The sequence below is a fragment of the Carassius auratus genome, chromosome 25 (genome assembly GCF_003368295.1).
Source record: "Carassius auratus strain Wakin chromosome 25, ASM336829v1, whole genome shotgun sequence".
NCBI classification, from domain to species: domain Eukaryota; kingdom Metazoa; phylum Chordata; class Actinopteri; order Cypriniformes; family Cyprinidae; genus Carassius; species Carassius auratus.
The window spans coordinates 3,258,875-3,282,162 of record NC_039267.1 but is presented as its reverse complement, the minus strand read 5'-3'; the positions used below and the strand labels follow the sequence as shown (position 1 = coordinate 3,282,162).

At 41.1% G+C, this 23,288-nt stretch overlaps 1 protein-coding gene across 4 annotated transcripts in view; it reads left to right on the top strand.

Annotated features, from left to right (window-relative positions):
• The window catches only part of znf609a (zinc finger protein 609a), an 89,874-nt gene extending 68,186 nt beyond the window's left edge, over positions 1 to 21,688 (top strand). For all 4 annotated transcript variants that reach the window (XM_026202072.1, XM_026202074.1, XM_026202075.1 and 1 more), the window contains 7 exons: positions 1,442 to 1,667; positions 12,221 to 12,308; positions 13,794 to 16,116; positions 16,263 to 16,680; positions 16,766 to 17,101; positions 17,623 to 17,701; positions 18,772 to 21,688. In XM_026202072.1, coding sequence (XP_026057857.1) covers positions 1,442 to 1,667; positions 12,221 to 12,308; positions 13,794 to 16,116; positions 16,263 to 16,680; positions 16,766 to 17,101; positions 17,623 to 17,696 — 3,465 coding nt within the window. In that variant the 3' untranslated portion in view covers positions 17,697 to 17,701; positions 18,772 to 21,688. The remainder of the gene's footprint in view (positions 1 to 1,441; positions 1,668 to 12,220; positions 12,309 to 13,793; positions 16,117 to 16,262; positions 16,681 to 16,765; positions 17,102 to 17,622; positions 17,702 to 18,771) is intronic.
• Positions 21,689 to 23,288: the final 1,600 nt, after the last annotated feature.

Genomic DNA, 23,288 nt, shown 5'->3' with positions numbered 1-23,288 from the left:
CTACAGTTTTATTCGCAACTTTTTCTAGGATTTTATGCACAGACATCAATTTGCATTGACTTTTTCAAAGTTGAGTTAAAGTCAGTCGTTAAATAGTCTGATTCTTCTGCATGATTGTTTTATAAAGCAGTTGTTTGGTCAGTAAGTCCATTTATCTCAAACTACTTCAATAGAATAAGGATGCATGTCAACAGAGAAATGAACTAATTACTTTGCAGTAGTTTAAATTCATTTTAAATTAAATTGGCACATTTATCTTTGGTTTTAATTCGTTTTCACCCACCAAAAAGCTTTAATTCAATAGCCCATAATTAGATGATCAAATGGGCTCATGCGTGAAGTGCTGAGTTTGCAGGAGTGTTTGTGAGACCCAATGGTGGCGTTGGGGACGGGTTGAGGAGGAACAGCTGTGGCAGATTATGATGAACCTACAGCATTAAGCATCATTGGCCATGAGTAATAATCACAGAGAGCGCTAATGGTTCTTGGCACTGAGGTTAAATAATCCCAAGCTCTGTTCTGTGTTCACATATGATAATTGTTGTAATTGAACGTAGAGGTTTGACGTTGAGCCTAATGTCAGCTAATGCTTCCATAGCTGTCTGTTTACAGTCTCTGTAATTGCATTACTTATCCCCGCATTACTCCTTTTACCTTCCTTGAAATTTAATGTTAATTATGTTGAACTTTAATAACCAAAAAATGTATTCACAACTAACAATACATCTAACCAGTTTTTGTTTCATAAGCCTTCAAACTTGTTTATTCTGGTATTACTTTTATAAATAACTTAAATCAAATGCAGGTAATGCAGATCAGTACTCAAATAATATTAGTAGTAGTAGTAATATTGGTTTCTATTAATATATTTGAGTGTGCACTTTTAAGCCAATACTCATAATTTGAGAAAAACTTTAGGTTATCATAACAAAAAAAATTCAAATCCAGATTAAGATGTTCAAAAACTGATTATTTGTTCCCCAAAAAGCGATTAATCCATTGAAGCAATATAAAAGTTATTTTTCATGTTGTAACTGTTAACATAAAAAGTAAGTTGTCATATATAACAGCCTCTAAACTTGTTTAATACTAATCTTATTAATAGCTTTGCGTTTCTTCCCCATCGCAGGTTCATCAATGCATTTAAAATGATACATTTTTTAGTGCCCCAAGGTCAGTCGCATACGATTTGTCATGTGCATCTTGTCAGTGAAGCCTGTTCTGTGATTAGTAGTAAATCTCCATCGCATGCTTTCAGATGTAGCGCATTTAATACACAGAGCCATAAATCACTGACAAGCTGTACAATATTTAGTTTATAATTGTGTAGCTTGTCAGATACTGTTCACAATGTGTGGAATGGTGCACTGTGATTGGTTGAGCGGATCTTTCGCATTTTATCGTCACTCGCTTACTGAATCCTTTCTGAAATCTCCCACAGATGGAGTCTCCGGTCTCCACGCCTGCACCTCCACCGCTACACCTCCTCGCTCCGGGCGTCAACGCTGACATCTCCTCCCCGTGTGAGCAGATCATGGTCCGCACGCGCTCTGTGGCCGTCAACACCTCTGACGTGGCTCTGGCCACCGAGCCTGAGTGTCTGGGTCCCTGCGAACCTGGCACCAGCGTCAACCTGGAGGGCATCGTCTGGCAGGAGACTGAGGACGGTAAGGACTGGAGCCAGGTTAAACAGTTAATCACTCTTATATTTAATGTTAAGCTCATGTCAGCTGCTTGATTTGGTGGGGGGGGGGGGTCTAACTGCAATTCTTCTGCAGTTTGTGATTTACAGTACTTCAGGATTTCTACACTTCTTTGTCGGGATGCATGCACTCTTTGGCAAAAAAAAACTATTTTGATTATAAAAATCCGCAGGGAGCCCTGAGTTTCTCTCTTGTTGATAACTGCTAGTTCATAAGTGCTTCTCATTACAGTATTGAAAAGGCAGTTGCAGTTTCAAATACACATTATAAGTGTCCCAAAACTAAGAACAGATGCAGAGATGTGAAACTGAGCCACTCTTGAGATGCTGAAAACACTGGATCATGAGCTGCTCATATGTAAATGAACACAGAGCTGCGCTTGTTATCATTAACTAAAACTAAAAACATTTTCAGTATTTAAAAATAAAATAATTTAGGAAAATTTTATATAAATTATACTAAAATATTTTATTTCAGCTAGTTGCCAAAAAACACTGATAAAATAATTTTAATTTTAAATAAAAAAAGTAATGTTTTAAAACATGTTTAGTATCACTGAGATTATTATAATTTAGAATTGCATTATAATTTTTATTAATAGTTTGAATTCTTTTATCATATTTTCTGTGTTCATTTTAATTTAGAATGTTTTAGCAATTTAGTTTAGTTGTCCGTTTTAAAAATTTGTGTCTATATAGTTTTAATTCATTTTTGTTTCAGTTGTAGTATCTCAAAGTAAACGAAATAATAATGACTAAAGTTTTATATATATATATATATATATATATATATATATATATATATATATATATATATATATATATATACATTTCATTTAATGTCAGTTAACATTTGTCAATTAAATTCTTTTTATGGTCTTAGGTTTAATTAATTACAATAACCATGAATATAAAAATCTAATCAAAATACTAAAATAACACACAACAGCTGGTTTTATTTCGATTTCTCTAAATCCTTAAATGTAGCTTTTCTTCAGCCACACTGAAAGAATCAGACCACATACTTTCACTGAAGCTCCGCCCTCTAACAATGCTAGTGTTCTGATTGGCTGACACTCAGATTCTGAGATTCTTTTTTTCTTCAGGATGCTTATTTCTGTCAGCTAGCAGAGATGTTTAATATGTGGTTTACCAAAAAATGCTAGCAGGATATTGCGCATATACATCTATAAACAATTAAGCCTGTTTTGTGCTGTTTGCCCATCTAGTGAAGTGCAGACTAGGGAGAACACACATTTGCTTGTTAAGCTTCCTGGACGCTAATTCCACCTTGGCTTTGAGCTGGAGCAGGTGATTGACAGAAAAGCTGCTGTTTGCCTCATTTTTCTCCCATAAAACCGATGTTTTTCATCCAGGACCGGTGCCAGACTGTTTAGATGTGCATGTCAGGATTGCGTTGCTGTAGCCATTAGCCATTTATGTGTGTTTGTGCTATAAACAAACAAAATCCAGACATCGCAGTTTGTTTTCTCCACCTAGTGAAGCTTAACCTCTGGGTTTTTCTTCTTAAGTCCTCTGAAGTGTGTGTTATTAGCTATCTGTCAGACACTCCTTTTTTTTTCTTTTTTTTATAGACTGGTGGGCATTCATAGGTAAGTTACCCTGACAGTAGAGGTCTTGTTTTAGCAGGCTAATGGTGTTGTATGTTGTAACATGAGCAAGTCTTGCTCGGCTATTTGGCCGATGTCTGTTATTTGAACACCCAGCCGTGTTTCCTCTCTGTTCGATTAATGCAGAATCGCTGCCGCTGGCAATTTCAGGCAAGGTCAAAAGGCTCCACGCAGCTCGTACTTTCACCTTCGCCCACTCGTTCCATTAGCTCCATTAGCTCCGCTAACGCACAGAAATTGTGTTCGTTCACACCACATCAAATGCTTCCTGTCTTCCCCCGGTCTCTTCATATCTCCATCTGTCTCGCTTTACCTCCTGTCCTGATGATTCAGTGCTGAGGTCTCATGGCACAGTGGTTTCCATTTGACGAATGCAGAAAACAAGCCAGAGGAAAGTCTGAAAGCACCTCCAGAGAGGGACACGGGAATGAGCAATAACAGCCAGACCCGCATGCCTTGCAGCTGGAGGCTGTGGAGCTGTTAGAGACGTCTCTGTTCGGACGCCCGGAGGCTTTCTGAGCTCTTTGGAGAGTTGTGTAATGGATGGACGTCTGGGTTATTGGTTCATCTGATCTACAGTGGCTTACATAAACTAGTGTGGTGTTTATGAAGTTCACACGAGACAGAGTTATCATAGTTTTGAATTTTACATTAAGTTTTTTTTTTTGCACTTTAATTTAAAAAAAAAAAAATTTGGTTTAGTTTTCACACTGATGCTTTACACTAAATTCTTGTTTTTTCACATTAGTCAACTAACTAACTAAACTAACAGAACTATTTTTATAGCAAGTTAGTAAAAACTGTTTTAGTTGACAGTGCATTGTCTTATTGTTTTAGTAAATTAAATTTACATTAACTGTGATTAATAAATGCTTATGGCGTTGTTTGTTCGTGTTTACTAATGTTAAACAAATTAACCCGTTATAAATTGTAGTGTTAGCGCTTTCACTCCACTATTGTTAGTTTTAGCTTCGCTTTAGTGTTTTTCAGTTTTCATTTAGCTTTAATCTTATTATACTTTTAATATTTTAGGACTGTCAAAGTTAAATGCATTTGACTAAACTAATCTGATACAATTGCTAAACTAGTATAATTTAATCGATAATGTTATTTCTATATTGCCAATATTTTTTTAATGCAGGTGGGTTGTGAATTTCAAACTTTGTTTATTTTTATATATCATTTCTAGTAATATAGCTTTTATTAATTTATTTTTGTTTTTAATAAGTCATTCAGCAAAGACCATTAATGGCTTTTGGGATCAGTGTTTCACAATTAAACCTGACAGGTCTTGTAGTAGTAGGTGTTCGCAATCCGAATAAATCACCGCAGCTAATAGAAATGTACTTGCACAGCTGGCTAGTTTCTCTGCATCACTGGTGCATGAATTATTCTGCATATGTATGTGACTCTCATCCAAAACCTTGCATTCTGTTTAACTGAAGTCATGCTCATTTGCACCTGAAGTTTAAACAACCTCTTTGCGATGTAATCTGACTACCAAATGCTGACCTTTGGGGCGGCAGTGTTTAAAGGGAAGCGTGCGGATCAAAGATCGCTCTCCTTCTGAGCTGTCAGCATGAGGAGATGGAAGTGCCCCTGACCTGGCAACCCAGACCCTCCTCCATCAGCCTGCGACCGCTCATCAAAACCAGAGCGAGTAACGGGAGGTTCACGGAGAAGAGACAGTAGATTGGGCGAGGGAGCAAACAGCTCGGAGAAAGTGACATTTTGCAAGAGCAGCACAGCAACATGCGTTTCTGCGCCAAGGGTCAACCCCACCTGCTGACACCCTCAAATCTCCCAGTGCTTCATGGCTCCTGCCAGAAAAACATCCCTGAGGTGGGCTGGCAAGACACTAGCTTGGCTTTGGCAAAACTACCGGAGTTGTTTCGATTCTTGAATCCGGGTGGCAAACCTCTACACACGCATTGCAGGTTCTTTCTGTCTTTTGAGCCAATATCTCCAAGCAAGTTTTCTCTTATTATTAGACGTTTGCCATAACCAGTCCTGTTTTCACCATCCTCAAAGCGTGATGTTCAAATAAGCCTTTGTCTCTCCCAGAAATAAAAGGGATTTGAAGCAGGAAAATGGCGGAGGAGATAAGACAAACTTTGTTCTGGAGAACGGCCAGACCTTTCCAAACAATTCGAGGTTGTTTACTTCGCCGTGAGGAGGTCCTTGGAGCTGTCTGAAAGCTGTTTCTCTTGGTGGCACATTTCCACCTCTCCAGCCGGCGTGTCTGTCATAAACATGGTGGCGCTGTCCAAATCCAGAGCAGAAGTCTAGTGCCGTGGCCATTGTCCCCTTTTCCGAAGGAATGTAATGAAGACAGACACTTGACATGAGGATGTCAGCTCTGGAAAAGACACAAAGAGCCCTGTTGGGCTGTCGTGTTTGCCCTGGAGAGAGTGGTATTCATTGCTTTTCGTAGTCTCTCTCGTCTCTTTCTTTTTTTCTGTCAGTCAGACGGACCTCGCCAAGCGAAACACACACAGAATGCCAGATCGAGCCTGTCTGTTTCTCTCTCAGCCTGTGGTGAAGCCTCAACTCGGCCTCGCTCTGCTTTTGGTTTTGTTCCACACTTCCCTTTTCGTCTCTCTTCCTTTTTTCCTCAGATCTTCCATCAAAGTCTTTCTCCTCCTCGTCTAACGGCCCTCACATCTCGCAGCGGGGATCCAGCTAGCTTTCTGGGTTCCTGTCAGCACTCGGCAGGCTGTCAATATTGGACAACAATGACCAGATGCGGCTCGTTCTCGCTCACATTTCTCCTCTGGCTTGTGCAAGCTGAAAATCTGAAACCGATGAAGACATGCCAGCTAAGAATGACCTCAACAGTGTTGACGTTAGTTCCTCAGAGCTGTCTTCTGTAACGATAAAGTGATATCGCCTGGGAAGACGGAGTCTTTGTGAGTATTTTCCAGGTTTGAACGGCACATTTTGTTGAGTACCTTTCACACTCGTAGGATTCAGTCCACCTGCTTTACTCAAGGGTTTATAATTGCCATGTGGCAACCCTTCGTCCTCCACTGGGAAAAGTTCTGAGGATGGATGTCTGGGGGGAGGGAAGTTACTAAGCTGTGCCAAATCACTAGTGTAGATATTAGAAAAGAAGGGCCCCTTCACGTCCCCTCCTTCCCCTTCTTCTTTCCCAGGAGACCTGCTCACCTCGGTCATGTGACCCAGATAATCAGAAGAGGCAGCCACCAAAGCAAGCATGATCACAACCTCATAAAAAAATACAAAATTAAGATAACTGATTGTTTCTGCACTAGTCTCATGCAAAAACAGATGTCAAACAGGAAAATCTGTAGCTTATTTTCAATTCAGGATTTCCTTCATTGTATATTTCTTAAGTGGTTTGAAGATCATTTCATATAAATATTGAAAATAATGCACCCTCGTGCACGTATGTCTACATAACGTTGTGACATTTTTTTTCTTATTGATTATTGAATCAAAAAATGCATTAAAATGCAGTACATGCAAGGTGTATAATGTGCTTTTTTTTTCTTTTTTGATGTTGTGTAATCTTGTGCTGTGACTCCAAAAAGGAAGAAAGAAAACAGATTTACCTTTTATATATATATATATATATATATATATATATATATATATATATATATATATATATATATAAAATTAATGAAGATGTGTATACTCATGGCAAAAATCTGTAAAAAAAATAAATAAAAATTTACACTCGTAAAAAGATGATTTTTTTATTTATTGTGATTGTAACACTTGAGCCATTTAGTTGAAATAACTGAAGAAACCTTTCTTTATTGTGGACGTAATCTCTCTTGAAATATATTTGATAACAGATAAACAAGGGAAAAAACCAGTGTGACACGTAAATTGGCCTATGCTGAGTTTCAGTTCATTTTTCTGACACGCTAAATTTGTTCACAGAAAGGAAACTTGGACAGAATGCGACATCCTTTTTGTTTTTATTTTACAAAAGCACAGTGTTTTGTTTTTCATTGTGAGTGAATTGCCTGTATTCGTTTGTAAGGACTTGACGTGTGTGTGTGTGTGTGTGTGTGTGTGTGTTTATGTTCATATGTATATATATTGCTTCTAGTCTTTCTGTTTTTGTCCCTGTGTTCGGACAAATCCCAAATTAATCAGACACAATAATTTCTAAAACTCCCTTTTCTATGGACTCTCCCTGACCTTGAGCTCTCGTGAGTGACTTGTTAGCCTTTCTTTGTCCACCCGGTCACACCGATGCCCTTTCCACTCTCTTTCTCTCCATTTGACCTTCAGCCGGTGAAAAGAGGGGCTGTGGGGAATGGCGAGTTAAAAGAGAATAGGAAAGGAGGTGCTGGGTCAATGCCGTGCGACCTGCAGTCTTGCCCCCTCCCCACACCCAGCGGGACACAGGGGCAGATTATGGAGACCATGCTTGCCCATTATTGAAACTCTTTGAGGGAGAAATTAGACTGGTGACCCAGGCAGTGAGGGTCCCTATCCCCTCACCCCCCCAACCTTCTTTTTTGGGCTTGTCAGTTCTTTGTTGCCAATAGGATACTCTTTGATGAGGCTATTGGGGGAAGGTTGGACTAAAGGGCCTAAAGCAATAGCAATGACCCCTTTATTGCTGTGAGGCAAGGGCGCTGGGTGGAAATGGTGTATAAGATGACAAGTGCACTGCTTTTTGGGTAGAGGGGGGTGGTAGGATCAGACTTTCATTCTCCCCAAGTCATTGCCAAGATTATCTTAAAGGCTAACCCAAAGAGAGTACTCTAAGCCTCAGTCTCTGAATTTTCCATGTTGGTTTTTGCTAGTTAAGGAATCAATCTATTTGATCTTGGGGATTCTTCAGGTGTGGTACGAAGGGTCTTTCTTCTGTGCATCAACATCCAGTCTTTTTAAGCTCCCAGTCCCCCATGCCAGTTCCTGTTGTCTTGCTACCTGCCTTTTAAACAAAAGCAAAATCAAACAAGTGCCCTCAGTCGACTAGCGTCAATCATTCAGGACTTTTTAGTGTCTATTTCTTAACTCGATGAGACAGCGGGCTCTTCTCTTAGCCTTGAAAATGTGCCTGGAGTCTTAGTTTGGACTTGTCTGGCGCACCAATTTGCTTCTCTTGGCAGCTGGACAGCACAGAGGTATGCAGAACAGCCATTGAGAGCTCCGCGCAGCAAGCTGGAAAAACAGCCAATGCGAGCACAATGAAGCAAGCGCTCTCAGCTTGTTCGCCGTCACGTTTTCCGTGATCCACAGACTTGTAATGATTCATCCTCTCGAAATTTCACCGGGTTAAGAGGCGTACAGGGAAAGTTTGGGCAAGCTCTTGCAAAATCAACAAACAATGACATGGCACTTTAACATGTTGATGGCTGCAGTGAATCTGTCACGTAGAATAATCTCAAAGCGTTTGATTTAGCTCGGCATGCTTTGGAGCGAGTGCGACACTTAGGGCTGTGGTTTGTTCCAAACCAAGTGTCATTAAGATATGCATTCTTGTTTGTCAATCCAACCAGATTTGCAGAATTGCAGATTGCATAAGATTTAACTGGCATAGAGAGGAGGGAAATGTGTAATGTTGAAAGAATTCTCCAGATAAGTGGAACCAACTGCCTGAGGCTCCCTTCCCCAGAGAGAGGGGGAGAGTTTCAGCTTGGTTAATGATTGGGCGGCTTTCGAGAGTGAATAAATGGCTGCTTCATGAGCAGATGGAAACAAGGTTGGGTTTTAGGTCTCGTTGTTTGTAGCCGGTTCTAGCATCCCTCCAACCCCCAGTTCTCATTGCTTCACTTGCGATTCACGATTAGGAGCGCTGTCTTAATCTGTCTGCGACCAAACCTGTGAGAATGTTAAGATGATTTACAGGTTATCTGTGAGTAATTCCAGATGAATGAAGGCATGGGGTGTGGGGAGGTGTTTACTGTGCACTGTGAAGTGAGGGATTAAGACTACATTGTATTTCATACTTATTGTTTGTGTTAAAGGCTTCGTTTTCTTGGGGAAGCATGCAGAGTTTTGGTACTCGGAAAATTCTGAGAATGACATTTCTTTGGATACATAATGTATGATTTGTCATTAGGTTGTCATGAGAAACACCCATGCAACAATTGCTATGTTTCCATCCAAAGATTGGAAAATCAGTTAAAATATTTGCGAAATAAGGCACAATTTACATCCAACAAGTCAAAGACCACAAAATTAGTCAAAATTAGTCAAGGTATCCCATCCCTTTGTGCAAAGTCACATTACTTTTTTGATGCCCATGGAGGAATTTACAAGGTATTAGAATTTTATCTTAACGAATAAAATGTTTATCCTACTCAACTGTGTGCGAAAGCTTTTTATGCGTATTTTTATTTTGTGATATTCCAAAATGCACATAAACATAGGTGGATGGAAACATAGCTATTGTGTTAATGTTTATGGTTGCAAAAACGAACCTCAAGAAAAATTTCTTAAAACACTCTTTGGTTCCCAGAAAAATAACCAAACGGGAACCAAACGCTACCATGAGGGAATGTTCTGTCTGCTAGGAAGATCGTTTGTGTTTGGTAAACATAAGAAGGCTGTCGTCTGAGCAGGTCAGGGCTTCCATTCACAGAGTTAAACACCTACTGTGGAAATATGAGCCATGCTGGAGAATTGGCAGCCACTCCTGCAGTTATACAGCGCTATCTCTTATCTTATAAAAACTAAAGTAGTCTGCAGTAAAGGTCTCCAGTGCAAGGGTGCAAATGTCGCTTCAGAGCTGACGACTAGTGCTCAGGTTTCGTCAAAGAGACTTGCTGACACGTAGAGGTCAATGGCAGGGAATGTGAGTTACGCACATTCATGTTCTCAATACGTCGCAGTGTTTTCCCGTTGGCTGTGGCACACCTGTGTCATAATACTCTTTTATTATTTCTGGAGGTGAGCGCACACCTGTTTCCCAGCCTGTACTGTACTGGACTCTTTCAGTGAGTTTTAATGAGGCTCAGGAACCGAAAGAATCAGACAGGGTTCCAATTACAGCTTCCTTTTTATAGGGTGCTGGAATAAGGTCCTCGCGCCGCGTGCCATTAGAAATAATATTATGCATTTCAGAAAATGACACTGAATGGGCAAGTTGGTTAACTTTCCAATTCACCTTGCCACGCCGGTGGTCCTGGGTCTGGTTTCAGTGGTAACCATTACCATTCCAACAACAGCTGATGTCATGCTAATTGTTAGCAGATGTAGTGGTGTTTTTTTCAGTCGCGTACAAAAGGCCAATTATCGCCATTTCCCATTTGGAGACAGGATTTGAGTATTCTGCTCAATTTCCCCACTGGTGTCATTGAGATGGAATGAGCGCCGTTGCAGTGGCTGCTCGCAGTTGCCAGTTGTCAAGGAAACACAGCGTGAAAGGCAGAACTAAACACATGGAGGGGTTTTGTCTCCCTTTGCAGTCGACTGCGGTGTGAAATTTTTATTGCCTGGCACCTCTTGATTAGCTGTTTTAGAAGCAGGCAATTGATGCCCCATTGCGAATAGCGCCTTGCAGCTTGAAATCAAACAGATATCTCTAGTGTGCTTTGTCAGTCACAATGAAAGGTTGCAGAGGCTGTCCTCAAAAGCACCATAGATTTTAAAAAAAAAATGGTGGTGTTTAGGAGGTCAGTTGCTTGATTGAGTGTGTGCAGTGGAATTGCATTGTGGGTGGCTGGGGAGTTGTAGAGGTGTGTAAAGTCTTCCAGGCACTGGATGTTTACTGATACAGCATCCTTAAAAATGATAGCTGCCGCCACCTGGTGTTAACCAATGAGGTTCAGTAGGTGTAGGCTAATTCCCTGTCACTCTTTTGGCACGCTGCATCTCTCAGTGTCTGGATTTTGTTGTGCTAAATGTCAAGCAGATGGCACACAACCTGCAGGAAGCCGAGATTGAAGTTGACAGATCTTGGGAATGCTGGATGCAGATGATTCTTTTTGGATGGATTCCAGTTCAAAACACACACAAAGTATATGTGGAGATCCTGCATACTGAGGGCATGGGCTGACCAGTGTTCCCCAACACCCTTTCTTTTCCTCTCTCTATCCTATACTTCCCTCTGCATACTAATAGGTTTCTGTGCACCCTGCTGTTCCTGTTGTCTTTATACAGGAGGTGTTCTAAATTTGGACATCTGTGCCGAGGAATGTAAAATCGGCAGTATACTTGTGCCAACAAGCACTCATTTATCTTTTTTGCCAACTTTCATTTTTGTAGATCAAGAACTAGGCTAATGGTTATTGCAAACAAACCTACCTTAAAATACGTTTCAATGTAATTTAAATCATAAATCTAATTTCTGGTGGATTTTTGATATCGCCCAGCCCTAGTTCAAATCCATTAACATGTTTTCTGACATATCAGCAGGACTTACTCGTATAAACATTATAATAAATCATTATCTGGGGTACTACTTGTGCACAATGCGCATTTCTTTATATTTAGCCTAACCTGTGTTTTACTGTCACTATGGATGAGGAATGTATGATCTCTGTCTTAAAATGCAAGATATTTAAAGTGTCCATGAAGTATGCTTGGAATAGTTCCACTTAAGCACAATCAAATATACTTAAGTATATCTTTAGTTGGACTACTTCTGCACAATTAAAGTGCATTTAGTAGAAAATTAGTTTAATTTAACAGACTGTAAGTAAACCTGTTTAGTATGCTAAAAGTACAGCAAGTTTTATTTTATTTTTTTGAGTACATAACTATGTAAATGCACCTGTAATGAATATACTTAAGCATGAAATAAATGGATTTCAAATACATTTTATTATATTTATTTTTCACTAGGGTAGTCTGGGTCTAAGATCCCCAAACAGATCTTTGACTTGAGATGATCTTAGTTGTAGTTCTGTTTAACGGAAGTATTATTTCCTATATTGTTGTTTTTCTTCTTCAGGTATGCTGGTTGTGAACGTTACCTGGAGGAACAAGACATATGTGGGCACGCTTTTAGACTGCACTCGTCATGATTGGGCACCCCCACGGTAAGCCTATGCTCTTATTTTTGGTAGGGAAAATTCTACATCATTTTCATATGCATACGTTCAGCTTGTTATGAATGTGGCACAGCTTTGCCGAACAAATACAGCATGATGTTAATTCTTTGAACAATAGATCTGTTTGAATTCATCCTGGCCACTACATACTCGACCCTCTCATCACCTCCTCTGGGCTTTTGTGTGTTGCCGTTGTAGTAATGAAGGAAACATTAGGGTAATGGCTCAATACCCCCCCAGCCCCCATCCCCAGCCTCGCTGACACCCACTTTTTGAAATCTAACATCATGAAGGAATTGATTTTCTCCTCCTTGCATTGATCTAAAGCAGCAGTAGTCCTTCACAGACCAGCGTTTCAGTTATAATTCTACTGGGTCCTAATGCCAGGAAAGTCATGCCTGCCAAAAATATTGGGGCTAATATAGCTCGAGGCAATAATAGTGTTTCTTTTTCACCCTGCAAAGTGTTTTTTTTTTTTTCATTAATTTATTTTTTTATACAGTACAGACACTCCAACACTTATGTTTTTTCATGCTGTATCCTGCCCAAGGTCAGATACCAGCACGGCATGGCACAAATTATTTGCTGTACATAACGCGGTGTACATTTAAGAGACTCTGCCTCAGGAGGCAGCTTGTAATTTCTAATCGTAATGTTCCAGAAAAGGCTGTATTTCCATGGTGCACTTTATCTGCCGGCTGCAGGAGGCTGCAGGCAAACATTACTAACACAGCGTTAGCCCCTGGGGAGAGTGTCGGTGAAGATGATGCACTGCATTCATATAGGAGCGTTTCTTCTGGATGTTTGCTTCCCAGTCTCTGCTGCTTTGAGTCACATGTAGTCCCTGGAACAGGTTAAAGCAATTAAAGATCAATGCAAAAGTCATTCCTGTATTTTTTTGTTTTGTTTTACTATCACCATTTCTGAAGCCTCCAATAACAGATCTGACACGAACAGTGATGGTTTGGGTGTTAAGATGTGTTCCAGTTAGTTAAGGGGGTGGGAGGGTGTTGTGATGATCCTGTTCTGTAGACTTTACTACGGTTTAATGCATGTGCTTGAATCGAGCTCTCTGGTTGATCTTGCTCTTCTGTTGGAGGATGTTATCACACTGCATCTAATCAGCAGCCAGGTCACCCTGGTTTAATCCTGCAGCAGTGTGACACTGCATGCAATTCATCAGAACAAGCATTGCTGTCGAGATCAGGGATAACGAGAGGATAAAAACGCACAGCACGTTGCTGGCTCTCCAGGGCCCACTGGAGAAGCACTTTTTATGGAGAGGCTGGTTTAGTAGAGAGGACATCTCTCATCCAAGAGCACCGTTAGCACCCTTTGTGGTTTGCAGATAATTGTGAGAGGTTTATGTGGAAAAAGGACAATGCTTATATATTTATATATTGATTCTGAATTCATTGTCAGTGGAAAAATTCCTTTTTCATATAGAACGGATTTTTCCTCCTGCTTCCTCAGGTTCTGTGAGTCACCCACAAGTGACCTGGAGATGAGGAATGGCCGTGGACGGGGTAAAAGAATGAGGCCCAATAGCAATACGCCAGTCAACGAAAACAGCAACTCCTCTGATAACAAAGGCAGCAACAACAGCAAGACTCGAGCCGCATCCAACAGCAAAGGGCGACGGGGCAGTCAGAATTCCTCTGAACGGCGCACCCCACCAAACAGCAACACTGAGGATGTTAAAGCTAGTCCTTCATCTGCTAACAAACGCAAGAACAAACCTGTCTCCGACATGGAGCCCAATTCCAGTTCAGAGGACACTAAGGGTAGCAAACGTATGCGCACCAATTCAAACAGTGGAATACCTCATACTGTTCTTCCACTATCCAGCATCAAAGCTGAATCCTTGCCTCCCTCTTTGGATCGCAACTGCCCCTCGCCGGTGCTCATCGACTGCCCCCATCCCAACTGCAACAAGAAGTACAAGCACATTAATGGCCTGAAGTATCACCAGGCTCGTGCACACAATGATGATGACATCAAGCTGGACATAGATGGTGATAGTGAGTATGGTGAGGACTCCACTTTGCACCCAGAGCCAGGGAGTTGTAATGGTGCATCCATTTCACAGAAGGGATGTGTGTCTCCTGCACGGTCGGTCACCCCTAAAGGCAGAGGATTTGATGCCCAGAGTCCATCGCCATCATCAGGAAAGTTCAGCTCTAAGCAGACTGGCAAGAAGAAATCAGAGGGTGAGCATGAGTCGTGTGTGCCCATGGATGGCTGTGAAGATGGCCCATGTCTTACAGATGAGACGAGCAACGATGGCATTGATGATAAAAGAGGTTTGGACAAAGCTAAGAAGTCTGGCAGTGGAACCAAGGCAGACAAGCTTGCTCAGAAGCCAATGAAGTCAGCAAGGCCCCTCGTTCCTTCCTTACCTCCACAGCAGTTGTACGCCTTACCAGCCTCCAGCTTCCCTGCCCCTAATTCTGGCTCCTCTTCCAGCATGGGCTCTGTGGTCCAGTCCATTAGCAAGAGCCCCCAGCTAAAAACCGTTCAACCCAAACCTGCAGTGATTGGAGATTCCTCAATAAACCCAGCCTTAGGAAGCTCTAAGGACAAGAAAAAGAAAGATAAGAAAAAGAAGGAGTGTGGTAAGGAAGGAGACAGTCCAAAAGCCCCTGGCAAAGGAGGGAAACCTGAAGAAGGTAAAAGCCCATATTCTGAAAGCTCAGACCAAGGCAGCAAGAGCGAGGGGATGTTAAATGGATCCACAGATCCACATCAAAGTCGGCTAGCCAGCATTAAAGCAGAGGCCGACAAAATCTACAGCTTCTCTGATAATTCTCCCAGTCCTTCTATAGGAGTGGCCAGTCGGATAGAGAGCGGGGCGATGGCACAACCTCTCACTCCACTTCATGTGGTTACCCAAAATGGGGCTGATAACTCTTCTGTGAAGACCAACAGCCCGGCGTACTCCGACATCTCTGATGCAGGGGAAGATGGAGAGGGCAAAGTCAAGGACAAGTCTGAGGATCAGGCAATCCGGGAAGGTGCCAAGAAATCTCTATTCCCATCCCAACCCCCAAACAAAGACTCTACTTATTACCCAAGTTATGAAACGTACTACTCGCCCAATTATGTCAACCCAAACCCCAGTCCAGGAGTTGCTAACACGGTCACATCATTGCAAGATGGTGCAGTGAAGGTGAAAAAAGAAGAAGACCCAGAACCTGGCAATGACAAGGGCAAATCAGAGCCACCTGAAGATCGAAAGCCAGACACGGGTGCATCCACTCAGCAGCCACCACAGCCTTCAGTCATTCAGCAGCGGTCTAACATGTTCATGCAGCCCCTCTATTACAATCAGTATGCTTATGTACCTGCCTACGGCTATTCACCTGATCAGGCCTACCATAACCACCTGATGAACACAAACCCAGCTTACAGGCAGCAGTGTGAGGACCGCCAACGCCAAGCAGCTGAGCAGCATCGTGCTGCAGAGAAGAAATCAGAGGCTGCTCAGAAGGATAGGGAAGCATCCATGAAGCAAGAAGAATGGAAGCAGAAAGCATCAGTTCCTCCTACTTTGTCCAAAGCACCAAGTCTCTCAGATTTGGGCAAACCATCCCCACAGGGCAAGCCCAAAGATCCCTCGGAGCCTGGCAAGTCAGTCATTATCCCCAAAGGGGAAGATGGCAAGGGACAGACCCAGCAAGGTGAGGGGTTGAAAATGAAGCTAAGTGAAGCAGGACATCATGCAAAAGACGAGCAGAAACCAGGCATTGAGTCTGGGAGATCGGCTATGGAGCAGGCAATGTACATGTACAGACAGGTATGAAACCTCAAGCTCATTTATTGTTGAATCATTTTCATCAGTTTGTTTTTTTTAATAAATATACAACTCCCATTTTGATAATCCTCTCTATGCACGTATCTGTCTTTCGTAATGGGCATTTCAAACTCTGCTTTCTTTCCCAGGAGCCAGACTCTCGACTGTGGCCCTACGTTTACCCCAGCAAGTACCCCGATGCTCAGAAACAGATCGATGAGGAGAGGTGGAAGGATGAGAGAGAGCGGGAGCGGGAGCGTGAGCGGGAAAGAGAACGGGACAGGGACCGCGATAGAGAACGGAAAGGCAAAGAGGAACGTATGCGTCCTAAAGACACTCCCTCTAAAGAGGAGAGCAAGGAAGGGGCAGAACCACGCACTTCATCAGCCTCAGATGAGCACAGAGGAGTCAGCAAAGATCCCCGAGCACACATGCAGTTTTCCTCTCCTCTGCCGCAGCACCAGTCGTATATGTCTTACATGCACGGATACCCCTACGGCCAGGGTTATGACCCCAGCCATCCGGGATACAGGGGGATGCCAGCTGTCATGATGCAGAATTACCCTGGTGAGTCCTTTGTAGAGCTAACTATAAACCACAGTTCATTTTACCAGATATAAAGGCCCACTATTAATTTCAACCCTTTTCCTAGGGTCGTACCTGTCCCCAGGGTACTCCTTCTCTCCATATGGCAGTAAGATGCCACCTGGAGAGGATTGTGAGAAGGCTCGTGCCAGTCCTACAGTGAGTGGCAAGTCTGCATCCGAGTCTAAAGCGCTGGACATCCTGCATCAGCATGCTAGCCAATACAAGAGCAAATCGCCCACGGTGGGTGAAAAGATGCCCCACGACAGAGACCGAAGTGGGAGCGAGAGGGAAAGAGACAGCGATCGTCCGAGATCTTCACCGTCTCAGAGGATCATGCCGTCCCACCATCACCTAGGCTATCCACTACTCCCAGGACAGTATGACCTGTCCTATGCTACAGGTAAACATATTCACCATGATATTAGCTTTGGGATGTTTGATCGGCGGTGTCTCATTAACCGCTCTAAAGCTGATGATGCACCTGCCGCGAGAGATTTGGCATGACATGCAGTGACACCGTCAGTTTCTGTCCGGCGCAGGTAAAATAATTATTAATTTATGCATTTAGCAGACCCTTTATCCAAAGCAGCTTACATGTATAACTAGGCTATCAGTTTTTACTTATCCTGTGTTCCCGGGGAATCGAACCTCCAACGCTTGATAGTCCAATGCTCTACCAATTGAGCTACAGGAACACTAATTATAATGCTGAAGATGAGGTATAAGTCATATTTCTCCATTAAATAACTTCTACATTTGAAAAATTGCGCTTGGTTCCTTAGTCTAAGTTGACTTAAAGGGGTGTTCTGTAAAATCAGTAAAGGATTTTCTTGTTATCACAGAAGCTAGTCTTGACCGTGATTGAATTCCTGTTTTTAAAAGTAGGTAATGAAGTAATTAAGGTGTTTCTCCATCTCCCAGGTATCTCCTCTTCAGCCATTGTTGCCAGTCAACAAGCCTCTGCTCCCTCGCTTTACCCTCCAGCACGGAGGTGAGAATGGTAAGAAGATTCATCACTATAGTTATATATACAGTATTTTCCAACACTTTTAAATATCTGTAGGTGTTTTTGCAGAAGAACCATTATTTTGGCAGTGATTGTTGCTCGGTAGATTCAAAATCTTAAAAAAAAGACAATCATATAATCATGAATTTTTCACTTTCGTCAGACTTAAAGAATTATAATTTTTTTTTAATGGGCCATCATAACCCTATTTACCATATGCATTTTTTCATTTACCATACATTTCCATTTAAAATATCATAAAGTATTTTAAAGCATGCAAAAATACTATGAGGGCCTCCACATACTTGAGGTGAATCGTTCAATGTGTTAACTCTTTAAACTGCCGAAATGAAAACTCATTTTTGCTGCTATTAAAATGTCTTTATTATCTCACAAACAAGCCTTGGCACAAGAAGTGCATGTATAACTAGGCTACTCCCACGGTCTTTAGATTCTTAATGGGCAATAAAAAGCATATTAAAATCATCACAATATTCACAAGGCAAGTTAATTTTGTTGCTAACAAAATAATATTGCTATATCGTTCAAGCCTTAATTGTGTTGTATCCTTGACTGATTCCCTGAATTAAGTGCTGTACAGTCTTTGCTGTCCTCTAGTGGTCCAAATCTCCAAACATTCCCAAGGCCTTTTCATTCTTGACTACAATGGCTGTTTAGTCACATATGATTAGGGTTAAGTATGATTAGAATTTGATCATTTCCAGTTCTTTTGTATTCCAATGTGATTAAATAATGATATCCTACATTGTATCCAGTGTCTCCTTTTTGCAAACCATTCATTGGAGCTGAATACCATGAACATAAATCAACAGGCCATTTTTTTTACTTTTTTTTTCACGTTTCACGTCTTGTATGATTCGAAGACAAATACATTTTAACAGCCCCTTTTCGTCACCTACTTTCATAAAAATGTGATTTGAATGTTTGTAAGACTGAAATAATGATAATGCAGCATAAGCACGTGTCTGCTGTCTATTAAGTCGTTTATCATATTTGAAAATAAATGATTTTAATAATCGGTTTTATTCTCATTTCCATTCTAGGGAGAAGTAACTGGCCGTTCCTCTGCAGACATGTGACTGGTTCACACGAGGATGTGATGTGGAACTTATGACATCAGTTCAATGATGTTCCCGATTTCTTGACGGTTCTTTTTCCTGGATTTCCTTGTGTCTTTGAGCAACACCATCAGAGCGGAGAAAGTGGATGCCCAGGCATCTGTATTCAAGCTGTACACCTCCCTCTCTGTGCTGCTGGATACATACTCAGGAGAGAGGAGACACAGTCTGTCTGCAGGAACCTCATATGATGTGCAAGCTCCTACAGAGTTTGGGAGATCTTGAATGGACCTGGATTCAAAGACAGTCTGGAAGCCACTACATTGTGTTTAAAGCATGGAGTGCTACTGATCTAGAGCCAAGAGGATTTCCAAGGTTTTTTTGCTCCGAAGGATTCCAGCATCTTTGTTGACGTTCTTCATCTTCATACATTTACATTCATAATCCATTTGTGGAGTATGCAAGTGGATAATGCTTGGTTTTCTCTAGTTCATGTTACCATTGCGAAGCTATGGTCAACACACCTGAGAGTAGACCGTTCTTTGTCCAAGAGGCATTTTTAAACACACTTCACTGGCTCATAGTTATGTTGGTTTCTTTCTGAACAGATCTCTAAGAGTAATCTCGATCAGCTTAGCACTGGTTTTGTTCTGGAATGGGCGAATTAGCTTTTGCATTGGTTGGTTCTTGCCATGAATGTGGCCTAGGCCGCTCGTATGGCATTAAAGCATAAACTAACAAGCCAACAGCATTAGTCTGTTCAACACTGACTCGATGGTTTTCAGTTAGGTGGCGTTTTGGATTATCCGGATGGCGGAGGGATGATAAAGCATTGGCTGCTCTCTGACATGCTTAACATGGAGTGGCCCAAAAAGCAGGAACTTTTGACTTCCAGACTGGATTTATGGATTTTTCCGGCCTGTGTTGACCGCTATCATATGCGGACACAAGCCGATCTGCTTCTCTCGGGCTCTAGAGAGTCATTTGGGACACGATGTGTGTGTTTGCCAATGGTGTTCCCAGCCTCTACTGAACTGTGTGTGTCTGGTCACCAACTGAACCTTCACTGATACTTTGCTGCTTGCCAATCTCATGCCAGACCGCATGAGTGAAGTCCAAAATGGTGCGAACCTTGAAGAGCGATTGGAGTGAGACAACCCCAGAAGAGGCTTAGAGCCGGCATCCAGCTTCTAGACTTCTTCTACTTTGGGTCGGATCCACAGACCTGCGCAGCACGAAACAAGGGAGACCTGAAAACTTCTGTACGTCTGCACGGTGTATTCCAGCGCTCTGTAAAAGCATTAATCCACACAGAGCAATGCGACACAAGCAGACGTCCTCACTATGTGCTTTCTGTATATATCTGTACAAAGGAATTATTTTAAAAAGGGTTGTTGGATGCTATCGGATTGTCTTACTATCTCTTTCTCTTACGTTGTTTTTTCTGTTAGCCTTTTTTTCTAGCATTGTTGACGTAATATCAACGTTTAGCTGGTATAACGGCTTTATATTGAAAGTGTTTTTGATTTTTACTACTTTTTCTACCCCTCCTCTTCAACGTCAAATCGGTCCCACTCTGCTCTGAAACTGTTTGGAAGCACATGTTTAGTGAAATAAAGTCAGTTTTAATAGAAGGTCAGGAGTTTTCGTCCACACCCCTGCAAGATACATGGCAATGGAAGGAAGCGACGAGCCATCTCCGGTGCTATCTGGAGCTAGTTGTTCCAGTTCATCATCATGCAGTTCTTGTGTGAATCTGAAACTCTCAGGAGAGCATTATTGAAATCTGAGCCTGGCATGTTCATCGCTCTCTGCTGATATCAAACTCGATTATTGAACAGCACAGGGAAGAAGACAGTACTTAACGTAATTGGTTTATAGTGAAGAGGTGGCTGTTCCCCTGTTAAACATGACCATTTGTTTTCATGAGACAAAACGGCAAACGTTCAGTATCTGCAAGATGCTCCTTAAATGTAGAACTGAGCATTAATTTCAATGCCAGCACAAAACCCCTGATCTGATTTTAACTAATGTTCATGCTAATGAGGCCTAACGGCACAATGCATTGGTTTTATTTTGTTGTAGGAGAGACCCGGGCCAGATCTCTTTAAGAATTGTTATTTTTTCCTCTCTGCGCAACTTTTCACTTTTTATGCTGATTTAGGACCAGCTTTCTCTACCTAAACCCTAAATAGTAACTAAGAGATATTGCAGCACTGGTGTCCGATCAGCATCGAAAGGCTTGCACCAATACCAGAGAGTTAGGATTTTTATATATAGTAATAACCTCACTTTTAGTTGTTCTGTCTTCGCACGTTTAGCCAGTAAACCTGTGCTGTCGGGTGACTTGATTCATAATTGTTGAGGAAAAAGCGCTTGATTGTTTTAATTTATTTTTGAGGGTTCTTCTTTTGTTGTTGCTGTTGTTTTTTCTAGTTCAGGTTTTCTCCTTGTAGAAAGACGAAACGGAGGGTTTTAACAGTTCAAACATTGGTTTATACTTGTCTCAGACGGTGCTAATATAGCCTGTGTGATCCTTGTGAGAAGAGAAGAGGGAATTTGCTGTTTTAGTTTAATTTCTATTTCCGGTTTTATTAGGCCCCTCCCACAACCCATCCCACTAATTAAGCCCCACCTATCCACAGAGAGCAGCGGCTCGGTGTCAGTCATCGGTACTTGAAAGAAAGATGTTTACACCTCTTCATTTCTGTGTTTGGAAACACTTCTCTTTGTACACCATCCATCGCTCTCTCTTTCCCTGCCTTCCTCTCTGTCTAGCTGGCTCCCACTCTCTTCTTAGGGATCTCTCATGTAAAGTGTAAATTGCTACATTTTTTTATACAAAACTGTAACTTGCCTTTGTACATTTAGGCAGAAAATAAATCTTTTTATGAGACAATCACCCCTGTAATCGTCTGTGTTTTATCCGTCTAAAAGAGTCGCATGTGCTGTGCATTAAAATTGGAAGCTATCTTCTGATCAAAGACGGAGATTTTTCAGGGTTTGTGAACCCCTAGAGGTTTGCAAATGGGATAACAATACTAATTCAGAATTAAATATGTATAATTCCATTTTTATTTTAAAATACCTATGGAAAAGGAACACCAAAATTACTTGGTTGCAATAACTTGCAAAGATGTCTCAAATTAATTATGTTCTACGATGCCTCTTTTTAAATAAACTCAGTAAAAAAAAAGAAAAGAAAAGAAAAAGCTGCCATATGGTTAATATAATAACATTATGGTCCAAATGTTTATTCTATTCATTCATTTTTATTGTATAAAAGTTATCTAATTATATCTGTTTCTTTGAAGAATTATATTAATATATTCAGAGTTCCTTTAAATCATTTTGAGTTTATTACTGTTATTATTGATATAATATCCTGTAATATTGTTCTTTCATGCCAATTTATCCTGTGTTAATAATTTTTTTTCTTTTTTTTAAAAAAAAAAAAAGGGGGGGGGGGGTTTAACTCGAGACAACGATTATATTCTCAACATCCATCTGGAACCATAAACCCAGGCCAATCTGAAAGAATATCCAATAAGAACCGCAGAGTAGATGACCTTAGAGAAAAAGAGCGAGAGAAAAAAACTATATTCCAAATAACTGACCAAATCAATAACAGGGATTGTATTACCAGGCTTTAGCCAGAAGAGGGCTGTCTTTTACCTGCTTTAAATTTATCGTATTTTTGCACAATTGTGTGCAAAATGTGCATCTGTTACACTAATTATTCGAGATTAAAACAAATAAGTATTTTTTTTCTTTGACATGGTCGTACGACAGCAAATAATTGACTGTGTATGAGTGCGGACGCCATATTTAACGTATTTCCCATAGATATAACTAGACGCCTCATTGGCCGCTCGACCGCACGTCAACGTCGCCGCCATATTGGAGCGGGAAACTCTCATAACTCTCACATCAGGACAGAAGAAAACGTACCTGACTCATTGACAGATTGGACACCTACAAACCGTCACACGATAATAAAAACAGATCTCGGGGTGTCATCTTTTCACAGGTAAGACTCAGCTGTTCTTTCTCGATGTTTCTTGGTCATTTAACATTATGTTGACCGCTTAATTAACCACCAGTGTCAGACTATTAATAAATAGCTAGCGATATCGCTAGCGCAGTTAGCAGTGAAAGCTGAGACTTTATAAGAATTCAAAGTTTAAATGAATTCTTATTACGTTTTAACTTATTGCCGTATGCCGTTTATATAATAAACTAAATGATGTTATGAGCACAATATACAGAGTGAGCCCTTTGACTGTCTAGATTAATGACGGAGGTAAATCTTCTCTCTTTAATTTCACTACCGTTACTTATTTACAAAGATTACGTGGTAACACTTTAGTTAATGTTAGTTAATTCATTAACGAACATCAACAAACTATGAACAATACATTTATTACTGTATTTATGCATCTTTGTTAATGTTAGTTAATGAAAATACAGTTATTCATTGTTAGTTCATGCTAATTCAGAGT